This window comes from Pongo abelii, chromosome 18, assembly GCF_028885655.2.
Source record: "Pongo abelii isolate AG06213 chromosome 18, NHGRI_mPonAbe1-v2.0_pri, whole genome shotgun sequence".
Lineage (NCBI taxonomy): Eukaryota > Metazoa > Chordata > Mammalia > Primates > Hominidae > Pongo > Pongo abelii.
Genome location: NC_072003.2, coordinates 68286792 through 68303086, shown reverse-complemented (window position 1 = coordinate 68303086; position 16295 = coordinate 68286792). Strand labels below are relative to the sequence as shown.

Sequence of the window (16295 nt, the reverse complement as noted above, 5' to 3'; positions counted from 1 at the left end):
TCCGGCCAACATGGTAAAACCTCATCTCTACTAAAAACACAAAAAATTAGCTGGGTGTGATGGCAGCTGCCCATAATCCAGCTACTCGGGAGGTTGAAGCAGGAGAATCACTTGAACCCAGGAAGTGGAGGTTGTGGTGAGCTGAGATCACATCATTGCATTCCAGCCTGGGTGACAGAGTGAAACTCTATCTCAAAAAAAAAAAAAAAAAAAAAAGACCTCTTGGTTTTCCTAAGCTCTTGCTGCTGCCAAGCCCAAGAAATGGGTTTTGCTCCCTTATATCATCACTGTCCTATTCCTTTCGGTCAGGGACTTCCAGCCCCAAGAACAGGTTGACATCTTGGGTCTAAATTTGTCCTGGTCAGGCTGGGTGCGGTGGCTCACGCTTGTAATCCCAGCACTTTGGGAGGCTGAGGCGGGCGGATCACGAGGTCAGGAGATCGAGACCATCCTGGCTAACACGGTGAAACCCCGTCTCTACTAAAAATACAAAAAATTAGCCAGGCGTGGTGGTGGGCGCCTGTAGTCCCAGCTACTTGGGAGGCTGAGACAGGAGAATGGCAGGAACCCGGGAGGCAGAGCTTGCAGTAAGCTGGGATCACGCCACTGCACTCCAGCCTGGGCGACACAGCGAGACTCCGTCTCAAAAAAAAAATAATAATAATAATAAAAATAAAATAAAATAAAATAAATTTGTCCTGGTTGTATGAGGATGCATAGGAATTCTCCGTCCTTTCTTCCTGACAAGGAGAAAAATCAACAACCCCAAACTGTCCCACGTTCTCCCATCATTTCTCCTTAGCAACAGGTCAAGAGGTGTCAAGTTAAGCTCCTCATGTGTTCAGAGCTTCTGATCTGGGGATCCAGCATGGGTTGACCAAAAAATCCTGGGTGGATGTTACCCCAGTGTCAACAAGCTTCTAAGAGATACTTACAGTGTATGTGGCAATGCGTTCTCTATCCAGAGGCTCTGTCACCTTCAGCCATCCTGTTTCTCTTTCAATAATAAAGACACCAACAGGGGGTGTGTCAGCTCCTTGGCCAGTGATGCTGTAGAAAACCTTGCCTTCTTTGTCTTTGTTGGATTTGATCTGAAGACAAAATGAAAGAAAAAGAATTAGTAAAGAAGGATCCCAACATTGGGTCTTTTCCCTTTCTCTCCTTGGTACTTCTCTGTCAAATCCCTCCCAGAGAAACAGAGAACCTCTTTCTCTACCTGAACCAGGTTTTTAGGAAACGGGCCTTTTTCATTTTCTGGGCAGCTTATGGGAGGAATAACCCAGTCTCTCTTCCGTCTTCTGAGGCCAGGAGAGGAGTTGGGAAATGTGAGCAATTCTGCTTGGATTCCAGAAACAGAGGCCTAAAAGGAAAGATGATGAGGAACAAGATGAGACAATTCAGGATGGATACTACAGTTCTAACAGTCCAACCTAGCCACACAGTGTCCCCAGCCTTCTGTGGGCAGTGTACAGTTTGAATTTAATGACACATTCTCTTATCAATGACAAATTATATATATCCACCAAAATGACCAATCAAAACAAAAAGCAATGAGCCCCTTTGCTATATCGTAAAGACTGCATTCTCTTTTTATCATTCTTAGTGTCCAGAGCTCAAATAATCATCATGCATACACAAGTATTGGTTTCAGGGTTTGATATTATAATTTACACGCTGTTTCAAGCCTACATAATCTCATTTTTATTTTTTTGAGACAAGATCTGGCTCTATCACTGAGGCTGGGGTGCAGCGGCAAGATCTTGTCTCACTGCAACCTCTGCCTCCCAGGCTCAAGCCATCCCTCCCATCTCAGCCTACTGAGTAGCTGGAACCACAGGTGTGCACCACCATGCCTGACTAATTTTTGTATTTTTAGTAGACGTAGGGTTTTGCCATGTTACCCAGGCTGGTCTCGAACTTGTAAGCTTAAGCAATTTGGCCTCCCAAAATGCTGGGATTACAGGCATGAGCCACCACACCCAGCCCACAATGTAATTTTTAATAGCAACATTTATACTCTGATGATTTAATATCAGAGCTTACTCAACAACTGAATATTTGGGTTTTAGATTTCTTTTCTTTTCTTTTTTTAAATAGAGACAGGGTCTTGCTCTGTCACCCAGGCTGGAGTGCAGTGAAGTGATCAAAGCTCACTGCAGCCTTGAACTCCTGAGCTCAGGTGAGCCTCTGACCTCAGCCTACCAAGTAGCTGGAACTACAGGCATGCACCACCCTGCACCACCACGTGCACCTAATTTTTTAAATTTTTTAAATTTTTGTAGAGGCAGGGTCTTGCCATCTTGCCCAGACTGGTCTCAAACTCCTGGGCTCAAGCGATTCTCCTGCTTTGGCTTCCCAATTTGCTGGGATTACAGGTGTGAGTCACCGCACCCAGCCTCTTCTATGTTTTTCTTGGGGACATAGGTCCTCAAAGTGGAGTTATCCCAAAACAAGTACATTTTGAGAACTTGTACTAAGAACTACTTTGTGATCAATATAAATCTCTTCATCTCACTGTATCATTATATCTATATGGTTTCCATTTGTTCTAACAGAAGCTGTTGGGATGGAAGCCAAAAACACCCTTTGAGACTTGTATTGAACAGTTTTCATATGCAATAAAGATAACTTCATGCACATGCAGGGAAATAAGAGAGTTGAAAATGGAAGGAAAATATTTGCCAAATTGTTTAAGTGTTTTAAAGCGATTACTGGTAACACAGTAAAGTTTCCAGGGGAAAATTCCATCTCTCACCCTCCACATAAAAACTCACAGTCACTGATCACTGCTTGCCAAGTTTGAGTTCAGCTCTATTTTCTGGCTTTAAGATTGAAGATGCACCAGAGACATGTGAGATATGACCAGGTATCATCACAGAGCCCTTCCCCAATGCTGCACACTGGCCACATGTGCACACACGCGCACACACCTACGCTCTCTGCCCTCTATATCCTGTGTTTGTCTCCTAGAGAGGCAGCCCAGCCTGCGCCAAGGGCAGGCTCTGGAGCTAGGCTTCCTGGCTTTGAATCCTCATGATGGTATCTCCTTGCCCCAGGAAGATATTACTTAATTTCTCTGTACTACAGCTTCCTAATGTCTGAAATGGGGATAATATTAGAACCTATCTCATATAATTCTTGGAAGGATTAAATGAGATGCTGGTATTGCACATTTAAAGAACTGTGAATAGTGCCTGAAACATAGTAAGTGCTCAATAAAGGTAATGATGGAGATGATGGTTGGACTGGTTGGAAAACACTGAGTTATGGTTTTATTGAGATTTGACCCCAGCACATGAACAAAATAAAAAACTGACCATCAACACTGTATCCTGGGCCAGGTGTGGTGGCTCACACCTGTAATCCCAGCACTTTGGGAGTCTAAGGCGGGCAGATCACTTGAGGTCAGGAGTTTGGGATCAGCTTGGCCAACGTGCCAAAACCCCGCCTCTGCTAAAAATACAAAAATTAGCCGGGCATGGTGGCGCACACGAGGTCCCAACTACTTGGGAGGCTGAGGCACGAGAACTGCTTGAACCCGGGAGGCAGAGGTTGCAGTGAGCTGAGATCATGCCACTGCATGCCAGCCTGGATGACAGAGAGAGATTCTGTCTCAAAAATAAATAAATAAATAAATAAATATACAAAAATTAGCCAGGCATGGTGGCATGTGCCTGTAATTCAAGCTACTCAGGAGGCTGAGGCAAGAAAATAGCTTGAATCTGGGAGGTGGAAGTTGTAGCGAGCCGAGATTGTGTCACTGCACTCCAACCTGGGAAACGGAGCGAGACTCTGTCTCAAAAACAAAAACAAAAACCAACTCCAGAAAAACCACTGTTCCTAAGCCTTAAAACAGCCACCTTGGTCAGGCCTGGTGGCTCATGCCTGTAATCCCAGCAGGCTTTTTCCTTTGGGAGGCCAAGGCGGGTGGATCACCTGAGATGAGCTCGAGACCAGCCTGGCCAACATGGTGAAATCCCATCTCTACTAATAATACAAAAATTAGCTGGGTGTGGTGGTGCACACCTGTAATCCCAGCTACTCGGGAGGCTGAGGCAGAAGAATTGCTTGAACCCAGGAGGTGGAGGTTGCAGTGAGCTGAGACTGTGCCATTGCACTCTAGCCTGGGGTGACAAGAGTGAAACTCCGTCTCAAAAAAAAAACAAACAAACAAACAAACAAAACAACAACAAAAACTGGCCACCTTGCACAGCCATGGTGAGCACATGGGCACTGATGGATGAATGCAAACCCAGTTATCACATTGAAAGGAAAGGAACATGCATGCCTTGCTGACATCAGGACTGTGCAATATTTTCAGAGAATGAATAATGATGAACACTGTGCTGGCAAAACATCACACTAACATTTTCATGCATTAAATGAAAGGGAGTCATGCCTGAAAACACTGCAAGTGGAACTGATCCTTCAGAAAAATAGGATACCAGGTGGGGCGCGGTGGCTCACACCTATAATCCCAGCACTTTGGGAGGCCAAGGCAGGTGGATTGCTTGAGGTCAGGAGTTCAAGACCAGCCTGGCCAACATGGTAAAACCTCATCTCTACTAAAAACACAAAAGGAAGGGAAGTGGAAGGGGAAAAAAAGAAAAGTAAAAAGAAAAGAAAGGAAGGATGCCAGACTGAGAAAACTCACCCAAATAAGGTGAAAGAACTAGAGATTAAGATCTATTCTTATACAAATTTAGAGATTTTGAGCCTGCGCAACAAGATGAGACCCTATCCCTACAAAAAAAAAAAAAAAAATTAGCTGGGCATGGTGGTGCACCCTGTGGTCCCAGCTACATGGAAGATTAAGGCAGGAGGATTGCTTGAGCATGGGAGGTCAAGGCTGCAGTGAGTTGTATTCCCACCACTGTACTCCAGCCTGGGTGACAGAGCAAGACTCTGTCTCCAAAAAAAAAAAAAAAAAGATTTTATTACCTGGATATGTTGTTTTTCAAAAAAGTTAAAAATTAATAAATATATAATGAAAGCAAGGTAAGACTGCCATCTAATTACAGTACCACCTGGTTCCAGAAGGATCCTTTGAACTATAGAGACAAACCAAGGTGAATCTCAAACCAGCTGAGGCATAATCTACCTCCCAATATCCACTCTTTGTTTCTGATTAAAAACAAAATTAAAACCTATCTCTCCAATATATATCTCAATTTTGTAATTCTGGAATATACATTCCAGAAATGTATTCATATAAAAGACTACATTCCCTACACTGCACGTGCAGCTAGATGTGGTCATGAGGCTAAGTTGTGGCCAGTGTTTCTCAAGTGTTGCTTGTGGAGAATTCCACAAAGGTTTCTTAAAAGGCAGACAGGGCCGGGTGCGGTGGCTCACGCCTGTAATCCCAGCACTTTGGGAGGTCGAGGCAGGCGGATCATGAGGTCAGGAGATCGAGACCATCCTGGCTAACACGGTGAAACCCCGTCTCTACTAAAAATACAAAAAATTAGCCGGGTGTGGTGGCGGGCACCTGTAGTCCCAGCTACTCGGGAGGCTGAGGCAGGAGAATGGCGTGAACCCGGGAGGTGGAGCTTGCAGTGAGCTGAGATCGCGCCACTGCACTCCAGCCTGGGTGACAGAGCGAGACTCTGTCTCAAAAAAAAAAAAAAAAAAAAAAGGCAGACAGATAACTAAGTAATGAATTTTTATGCTTCTCCTTTCTCCTTCTTATTGCTTATAATAAAGACATGATTAAAAAAATAAAAAAAGACATGATGACTGGAGCTCCAGCCGCCATCTGGGATTATGAGGTCTCCTTGAGGATGAGGTCATATGCTGAGGATGGCGGAGCTAAAAGGAAAGGGGGAACCTGGGCTCTTGATGACTATCAAGTCTCCATACTGGGCACAGCTTACCCTAGGGCTTCCTTAACTTGAGGAATAAACCACGACACAAACCACGACAATTGGAGATTTATATAACATGTACTTGAACCCAATCCTGATACAGCAGACATGGAGGCAGAGACAAAGTTCAAGAGATGTGGAAGGAAAGTTGAAGACCCAAGCTCAAAACTGTCCCTGCAGCCGGGTGCAGTGGCTCAAACCTATAATCCCAGCACTTTGGGAGGCTGAGGTGGGCAGATCACTTGAGGTCAGGAGTTCGAGACCAGCCTGGCCAACATGGTGAAACCCATCTCTACTAAAATACAAAAATCAGCCAGGCATGGTGGCGGGCACCTGTAATCCCAGCTACTTGAGAGGCTGAGGCAGAAGAATTGTTTGAACCCGGGAGGCAGAAGTTGCCATGAGCCGAAATTGCACCACTGCCCTCCAGCCTGGGAGACAGAGCAAGACTCTGTCTCTAAAAAAATAAAATAAAACTGTCTCTGGATCATAAGAGGTTTCCACACACAGCTGCCTGGCAAGGACTCACTGTGCTGAGTTTTTTTCACATGAATGATGGGGTCCCTTGGAGACTTTGCGTCAAGGAGCTACGTTAATATAGTCCTATAGTATTAGATTCCTCATTTTCTGGTCTAATTACACCAGGGAGAAAAATCAGATCAGGAGGACCATTAAGTTCCAAGAATATCAAGAGTCTTCAGGGAGAAAAGAAGATGCCAACCTTACTGGCCCTGGCACTTACAACACATTCCACACTTCCAAAGCAGTAAGCAGGACACAACCAGAATATCCCCCAGAGAGACATTTCGGTAGGAAGCACCACGGGAGCACTTGAGAAACTGGCTTCGAATAACAACCCCTAGAAACATTCCTGCCAAGAACCTAGGCAGACATCCATCCATCCTTCTGTTCATGGCCAATTCATCTGTTTGTCTGTTCCTGGTATGGGCCAGACCTAAGGCCAGGCACTGCAAATACAACCGGAAAGGGTCTTGTGGAGGTTATAGTCTAATGGGGTAAGAGCTGCCCACTGGTTCTTCTCCTTCTTTGCCAAGACTCTTCTTACTGGAAGCACAAAAAGCAAAATGATCAGAGAATCCAGCTCTCGGCCAGGCATGGTGGCTCACTCCTGTAATTCCAGCACTTTGGGAGGCCGAGGAAGGCAGATCATTTGAGGTCAGGAATTCAAGACCAGCCTGGCCAACATGGTGAAACCCTGCCTCTACTAAAAATACAAAAATTAGCCGGGTGTGGTGGCGGGCGCCTGTAATCCCAGCTACTCAGGAGGCCGAGGCAGGAGAATCACTTGAACTGAGGAGGTGGAGGTTGCTGTGAGTCGCACCACTGCACTCCAGCCTGGGCCACAGAGTGAGACTACGTCTTTAAAAAAAAAAAAAAGAGAGAGAGAGAGAGAAGAAGAATCCAGTTCTCATTCATTCTTCTTCCCCCAGGAGGGGAGTGGTAAACACAGCTAACAATGACTAAGTATGCCTTGCATATTTTTAGCATTTCACATGTATTAATTAATTCCATCCTCACTATTGTCTCCATTTTACAGATAAGGAAGCTCAAGCATAGACAGGTGACGTAATTCCTCCAACATTACCCAAGTAGTAAATGGCATGGCTGAGATTCAGTCCCAGGCCTTTACCACTCTTCTACACTACCCGATCCCCACACCCCAAAAACTCCAGCAAGAATTATTCAGTTAGACCAAGAGCTCTCAACTCGGGCTGATTTGTCCCCCCAGGGGCCATGGGCAACATGTGGAGATACTTTGGGTTGTCACAACCGGTGGAAGTGCTACTGGTGTCTAACCAGTTAAGGCCACGGATGTTTGCTAAACACTCTACATAGTGCACAGGACAACCCCTACAACACAAAATCATCCAGCCCAAAACGTCAACAGTACCAAGGCTGAGAAACCTGGATTAGACAGTGCACTGAAACAACAGCGAACTTCTCAGAAAAATGCCAACATACCTGATGCGGCAGGGGGCGGTGGTGGTGCCCCACTGTATTCAGCGTGACTTTGGTGGAAAACTTTCTGTAGGTGGAGTCCCAGGCGTAGACCAAGAAATGGATCTGTGGGTTATGAAACCGTAGAGGCCTTTTGACTGTAATCACACCATCTGTGCCCACTTTGAATCGGGTGTCGAGGGAAAAATAGGCTGTCCTTTGTCGACCCGTGCAATCTTCAAAATTCACTGCAGGGCAGAAATCACAGAGATTAGGAAATTGGACAGATTAAAGACAACAGCATTCCTTCTCCAAAGAGTCTTTGTGGGAAGACTCCCACAAAACCAAACACAACCAAAACAAACCATAATCCGGTGACAGAACAACAAAGCTATCACCATAATGTTCTTCACAATTACAGGATGACTTCCTTGTGCTCTGATTTCTTTCTCATCTTCTTGTCAATTGAAAATATTATCTTGTCTAGAAAGTAACTTCTCGGCTGGGTGTGGGGACTCATGCCTGTAATCCCAGCACTTTGGGAGGCCAGGGTGGGTGGGTCACTTGAGGTCTGGAGCTTGAGACCAGCCTGGTCCAACATGGTGAAACCCCATCTCTACTAAAAATACAAAAATTAGCCAGGCATGGTGGTAGGTGCCTGTAATCGCAGCTACTCGGGAGGCTGAGGCAGGAGAATCGCTTGAACCTGGGAGGCGGAGGTTGCAGTGAGCCAAGATCACACCACTGCCCTCCTGCCTGGGCAACAGAGCGAGACTCAAAAAAGATGGAAGTAATTTCTCTTTTTCAATAACAACAAAAAAAGGAGGCTGCTCTGTCCATTGGCCCTTGCCGGTCAGCATGAGAACAGATCACTAAAATAACTGAGACTGAAGACCTATTGTCCCCAGAAGTTAGAGCCTAAGGTACAGTGAGAAGCCATTTACATTTAAATAAGCCATTTACATTTAGAACAACAGTGGCAGATAATGAGAGAGCCAGCATGCAGTAATGGTTAAGAGTAGACTCTGGACCAAACTGCCTGGTTTAAGTCCCAGCTCTGCCACTTATGAGCTCTGTGACTTCAGGCAAGTTACTTAACCTCTCTGTGCCTCAGTCTACCTATCTGTAGAATGATGGCAACAATAGTAACTATCTACTAGGATTGTTTTAAGGTACATAGACGGCGCCTTGCACATAATAAGCATTATATTAGTTTGTTAAATAAAAATTTTAAAACAAATGTAGCTTTGATTAATCATCGATTCAGCCCCCATGAGTATTCCACAAAAGTCACTGATAAGTCAATAGTTACTGAGTGCTGATTACATGAATATCTTCTGAGGAACCAAGAGGTGTTACCTACTTGCAGCCTGGGGCACAGAGGAGAAATTGATCAATTGATCACTGTCAGTTAGAGAGATGGTGAAGGTTTCACAGGAAAAAGTCTTTAACCTGACCATGCACGATAGCAAGACAAATGCAAAAGACAGAAAAGGACTACTTGGGTGGAGAATGTTATGACCAATGGCTTAGAGACAAAACTACTTAAAGCTCTATAGCTATTAAAGTATTAAAACTTTAAAAAGTATTAATATTGGCCAGGCACAGTGGCTTATGCGTGTAATTCCAGCATTTTGGGAGGTTGAGGCAGGTGGATTATTTGAGCCTAAGAACTTGAGACCAGCCCGAGCTACATAAGGAGACCCCATCTCTACAAAAAAATAAAAATAAAATTAGCTGGTCATGGTGGTACACACCTGTGGTTCCAGCTACTTGAGAAGATGAGGTGGGAGGATCACTTGAGCCCAGGAAATTGAGGCTGCAGTGAGCCATGATTGCACCACTGCACTCCAGCCTGGGCAACAGAGTGAGACCCTGTCTCAAAAAATAAATAAATAAAAAATAAAGGCTGGGCACAGTGGCTCATGCCTGTAACCCCAGCATTTTGAGAGGCCAAGGTGGGCAGATCACTTGAGGTCAGGAGTTTGAGACCAGCCTGGCCAACATGATGAAACCCTGTCTCTACTAAAAATACAAAAAAAATTAGCCAGGCGTAGTGGCGGGTGCCTGTAATTCCAGCCACTTGGGAGGCTGAGGCAGGAGAATCTCTTGAACCTGGAAAGTGGAGGTTGCAGTGAGCTGAGATTGCACCACTGCACTCCAGCCTGGGCAACAAAGCGAGACTCCATCTCAAAAAATAAATAAAAGTAATTAAAACTTTAAAAAGTATTAATACTCTAAAACTGGAGAAGCTGTGGTTGAAGCATCTACACTATACATTAGAATCTCAAAGGACTCATTCAAATAGGTAACCATCAAGCTATATGCCAGACACTGTGTTGGACTGTGAGGACAAAATCGTGACGAAGATAGTTAAGGTTCCTGCTCTCATTGAGCTTACACTACTGAGGAAAAGATGGACAAAGACAGAAACTTAAAATTTCAGGCAGTGGTGAGTAATAGGTAGAAAGAAATTAAAATAAAAGAGGGTGATATGAGAGTGGCAGAGGAGAAGGGAATTTGCTGAAGATGTAACATCTATTGCATGGTGAGGGCAGGCCTTTCTGAGGTAGGACCATCTGAGCTGGGACCTGAAGGAGCCAGCCTTGCAGAGGCCTGGCTAAAAGAAGCTTCCAGGCAGAGGGGAACAGTCAATAAGACCATTCATTCTAGGAAACTCTCAGCTTGGCCTGTTTTCCTCCCTTTCAAATAATTGTCCGATGGAATTTCTATTTCATCCAAGTGCTCTTTTATAAAAATTCCTGCCGTCCTATCATACAAGGCTAGACATGAGGATCAGGTTTCTGCCAGAAAGCCCTGAAGCCATCCCTGACGCCTGGGCAGCAGTTCTCATTTCTTCCATCAGGGGCCACCCTTGCAAACATTTCTGAAGCCAACAGCCCTGCCCTTACCAGAGAAAAATAAGACCACATTTGGGGGTATGAGGGGAAGTACCAGATTTTCTCCATTTTGAAGATGAAACTGAGGCTTACAGAAGTTAAGAAATTTACCTGATACCCTGTAACTATTAAACGGCAGAGCTGAGACAAGCCCTTAACATGGGTTAGTCTCATGGTTGGCTCTTCCTCTCTCTGGAGAGACCCTATTAAAGGCCTTGGTGTTTTTTTTTTTTAATAATATTTTTCGTAGAGATGGGGTCTTGTTATGTTGCCCAGGCTGGTCTTGAACTCCTGGACTCAACCAGTCTTCCTGCCTCGGCCTCCCAAAGTGCTAGGATGACAGGCGTGAGCCAGTGTGCCTGACCAACCTTGGTTTTTTGTGTTTTTTAAAATTATTATTATTTTTTGAGACAGATACTCGCTCTGTTGCCCAGGCTGGAGTGCAGTGGCATAATCTCGGCTCACTGAAACCTCTGCCTCCTGGGTTCAAGCAATTCTTCTGCCTCAGCCTCCCGAGTAGCTGGGATTACAGGTGTGTGCCACCACACCTGGCTAATTTTTGTAATTTTAGTAGAGATGGGGTTTCACTATGTTGCCCAGGCTGGTCTCAAACTCCTGACCTCAGGTGATCCACCCACCTTGGCCTCCCAAAGTGCTGAGATTACATGAATGAGCCACCACACCCGGCCCCAATCTTGGTTATTTTTAAAAGGAAGATTATGCCTCCAAGCTAGGATCCCAAGACTGAGATCAGAGGCTACCCCATGCAGTAGCTGGGAGTCTGCTACCTGGCAAATAAACTGAGCAACCAAACCAGGAAGAGTTCGTTCATAGGAAGGGAGCTGTGTCATTCAAAGAGTTGCCCACCTGACCCTCCCTCCCAGTTTGTTAAAAAAAAAAAAAGAAAGAAAAAAAAAAATCACCACCATGCCCCAACCCCTACCTTCTCAGCCCTTAGACTGGGTCTACAACTCACTTCCGCAACTTGAAGGGAAGGATGGGGTGAGCAGGGGGAGCCGTAATAAATGATAGGAAGACAGAGACAAGGAAAAAGGGCTGGACCCAGGGTCTGCGACTGGATTATAAACCCAGATTCTGCCATGTTCTTGCTGGGTGGCCTTAGCAAATTGCTAAACCTCTATGGGCCTTAGCTTTCTCTACTATAACATAAAGGTTATCACCACTGTTTGAGCCTACCTCTTTAGGGTTTTGTGAAGACTAAAACAGTGAATGGGATGACATTTTCTAAGTTAAAAAGCAATGAAAGTAGAAGAGATGACTATTATTTCTGTGGATTTGGGTAGACAAGTATTTGTTAACTGAACAGCTGAGCCATAAGATAATGAAAGAATCAAGAAGAAATGCCAAGTCCTTAAAAGATGGGCAGATACTATCCTTTTAAGTCTAAAATAGAAATTTCTTTTCAAACTAGCAAAACCAGATGTTCTTCAAAGAGTCCTCCCCGACCCCCAGCAGAAGTAATGGGGCAACTAGGTCATCGTTAGGGGCTTGTCATGTAAACAGGGAATGAAGGCTGCACTGAATTCCTTTCTCCAGCCTTCCCAAATTTAGGCAGTGAAAGTTGAGACAAGCATGATTGGACTTGCCAAGGGTGGCTGCCTGAAAAAATGAAAATGGTTTTGCAAATAACTTGATCCAAGGCACTTAACCTGCTTTGGGGCACCTCATCTTAATGGTGGTTAAGCCCTACCCTTTGAGAAGTGACAGTATGACGGGGAGCCCCAACCTGAATTCCAGGTGCTCATAAGACTCATTATCTCCCCATGCAACCTGATCCCCTGGGCTGATTATAGGAAATGATAGGAAAGATTGAAAGGTTCTCCAGCTCCAGGAAGGCTCTGGGAAACTCATTGTCACACTGGCAAGGGCTGGGTTGTCTCTGTGCCCAGCAAGTGGGAGGAAAGAAGAATGGCAAAATGTTGAAACTAGAGGATCAGTATACGGGGACTGGGTATATTTCGACATGCCCATAATAAAAGCTAACAAAAATAAAGCTAACAAGGGTCTAAGTGTTCTTTAACCCAGCATGCCCACCTTGCATAAACTTATTTGGTCACTTGGTGTAAAACCAAATCCCAACAAAAGAAGCTAAGACCCCACTCCCCACTACTGGCCATCTCTATGTGGGAAAGTCTTTTTTTTTTTGAGACGGAGTGTCACTCTGTCACCCAGGCTGGAGTGCAATGGTGCAATCTCGGCTCACTGCAACCTCTGCCTCCCAGATTCAAGCAATTCTCCTGCTTCAGCCTCCTGAGTAGCCAGGATTACAGGTGCCCACCACCATGCCCAGCTAATTTTTGTATTTTTAGTAGAGACGAGGTTTCACCATGTTGGCCAGACTGGTCTCGAACTCCTGACCTCAAGTGATTCGCCCACCTCTGCCTCCCAAAGTGCTGGGATTATAGGTGTGAGCCACTGCGCCCGGCTGGGAAAGTCTTTTCACTACAACAATATCATCACCATCATCAAAAACTACAGCCTCAACTAAGCTTCAACTAGCTTTTGTGAACTATTTTATTCACATTTTATTTAATTTTATTTGTGTGCTTTTTGAGACAGGTCTCTGTCACCTAGGGTGGAATGCAGTGGTGCAAACACTGCTCACTGCAGCCTTGGCTTTCTGGGCTCAAGCAATCCTCCTGCTTCAGCCTCCTGAGTAGCTGGGGCTACAGGTACATGCCACCACGCCTGGCTAATTTTATTTTTTGTAGAGATGCGGTCTGACTATGTTGCCCAGGCTGGTCTCAAACTCCTGGGCTCAAGCAATCTTCCCACTTTGGCCTCCCAAAGTGCTGGGATTACAGAAGTGAATCACAGCACCCAGCCTCATTTTAATTTTTTGAGAAAGGGTTTTACTCTGTCAGCCAGGCTAAAGTGCAGTGGCACAAACGCTGGCTCACTGCAGCCTCAGCTTCCTGGGCTCAAACCATCCTCCCACCTCATCCTCCAGAGTAGCTGAGACTACAGGTGTACACCACCACAGCTAATTTTTAATTATTGTTTGTAGGGACAGGGTCTCACTATGATGCCAAGCCTGGTCTTGAACTTCTGGCCTCAGGTGATCCACCTGCCTCAGCCTCCCAAAGTTCTGGGATTACAGGCATGAGCCACCAGGCTTGGACTATTTTATTAGTATTCTAAACATGTGTAGAATATTACTGTGCCATGCTCTATTTTAAGCATGTGCTGCCACACCCAGCTAATTTTTGTATTTCAGCAAAAAATGTAATTTTATGTTTACAAGACTAGATGGGGTTTTGCCATGTTGCCCAGGCTGGTCTTGAACTCCTGGCCTCAAGCGATCCACCGATCTCAGCCTCCCAAAGTGCTGGGATTACAGATACAAGTATTGTGCCTGGCCAGGAGGTAGTTTGAAAACAACAACATATTTTCCTTATATATCCTTGTATTACTTTGCCTGTTACAATTAGAATGAATTCCTTTTCTTTTTAATGACAAAAACTAGTAAGAATGACTTTTAAAAAGTGTTTTTAACACCCTGTGACCCCTGCACGCTGCTATTAAACCTACAGTGCCCCACTTTCTAGCCTACTGGGCAAAAGTAGCTTTCAAGAGAGGACCCCAAGAGAGATGACTGATGTTTAAATACAAATGAAACCCAAGTTCATGAAAAGCTTTTGGTCCTGGGGCAGGCTTTGAGCACTCAGCAACATTCCTTGCTTGAAATTGCCATCATGCCACACGGAACAGTCCCACTTTGACGATCCCGTTTCTTCTCCCACGCCCGCCTGGTCCCATAACTGGAATGTGAGTGGGTAGAAACAAGACAGTCTCAAAAGCCTCTATATTATTTTCAGAAGATGTTGGGATTTAAGGACAGGGGCCAGCTATGAAAGGCAGCAAACCATAGTTGAGTTATTTGGTAACCAGTGGGATAACCTAGTGTCTTAGATGCAACTAGTTGGAAGCAGTGTTTTGCCCACACTGCACACAAAGGGGCACATTATGGATTGCCTCTCTCCTCATCAGAACACATTTCCCACAGCAAACACCAAATAATACTGCATTTAGCAGTACTTTTTTTTTTTTTTTTTTTTAAAGACAGAGTTTTGCACTGTCACCTGGGCTGGAGTGCAATGGCAGGATCTCAACTCACTGCAACCTCCGCCTCCCGGGTTCAAGCCATTCTCCTGCCCCAGCCTCCCGAGTAGCTGGGATTACAGGTGCCTGCCACCATGCCTGGCTAATTTTTTGTATTTTTAGTAGAGACGGGGTTTCACTATGTTGGCCAGGATAACCTCGAACTCCTGACCTCGTGATCCGCCTGCCTCGGCCTCCCAAAGTGCTGGGATTAGAGGCATAAGCCACCACACCTGGCCTGCATTTAGCTTTATTCAAAGACCATTTGAACTTGAGAGCTCAGCCTCAGTTATGCATAAAAACTGGCAGACAAGATCAGAGAACTGGCTGGGCATGTGGCTCATGCCTGTAATCCCAGCGCTTTGGGAGGCCGAGGCAGGTGGATCACCTGAGGTCAGGAGTTCAAGACCAGCCTGGTCAACATGGTGAAACCCCGTCTCTACTAAAAAAAACAAAAAATTAGCCAGGCGTGCTGGTGGGCGCCTGTAATCCCAGCTACTCGGGAGGCCGGGACAGGAGAATTGCTCGAACACAGGAGGCAGAGGTTGCAGTGAGCAGAGATTGCACCACTGTACTCCAGTGTAGGCGACAGAGCAAAAAAGACTCCATCTCAAAAAAACAAAAACAAAAAACAAAAACAAAAACAAAAAGAAAACATCAGAGAACTAGCCAGGCATGGTGGCTCATACCTGTAATCTCAGCATTTTTCGAGGCCAAGGCAGGAGGATCACTTGAGCCCAGGAGTTTGAGACTAGCCTGAGCAACATAGTGAGACCCCATCACTTAAAATTAAAAAAAAAAAAAAAAAAAAAAAAGAAATCTAACTTGATGGATGAAAGGAATCCTGGGGAGACAGCCTCATTCAGCTAGTTAGGCATTTTTCTTTTTGCTGGTTAGGGACAGTGTTTCTACTCCATCTCCACAGATACTGCTGCCTGTAAGATTTCCTTCCAGGCTATTTTCTTAGATGACACTGGGGATTCTGGCATGTGTTCTTTTAATGAGTGTTCATGAAATCCATAAACATTACAGGTTTATTGAGAATTCATGCTCAGCAGAAAATGTAATTTTATGTTTACAAATGCAAGACTAGCCTGAGCAACATAGCGAAACCTCATTTTCTACCAAAAAAAGAAAATCTAAAAAGTTAGCCTGGTTGGCCAGGCGCGGTGGCTCACGCCTGTAATCCCAGCACTATGGGAGGCCGAGACGGGTGGATCACGAGGTCAGGAGATCAAGACCATCCTGGCTAACACGGTGAAACCCCATCTCTACTAAAAATACAAAAAAAAATAGCCGGGCCTGGTGGCGGGCACCTGTAGTCCCAGCTACTCGGGAGGTTGAGGAAGGAGAATGGCATGAACCCGGGAGGTGGACCTTGCAGTGAGCCAAGATCGTGCCACTGCACTCCAGCCTGGGCGACTGAGCAAGACTCCGTCTCAAAAAA

General features: G+C 45.2%; 1 protein-coding gene across 1 annotated transcript in view; it reads right to left on the bottom strand.

Annotated features, from left to right (window-relative positions):
* Positions 1 to 16295, bottom strand: part of CDH1 (cadherin 1) — a 100569-nt gene that overhangs the window by 25858 nt on the left and 58416 nt on the right. The window contains 3 exon segments of the mRNA NM_001133902.1: positions 936 to 1091; positions 1217 to 1360; positions 7851 to 8074. Of these exon segments, the coding sequence (NP_001127374.1) occupies positions 936 to 1091; positions 1217 to 1360; positions 7851 to 8074 (524 nt within the window).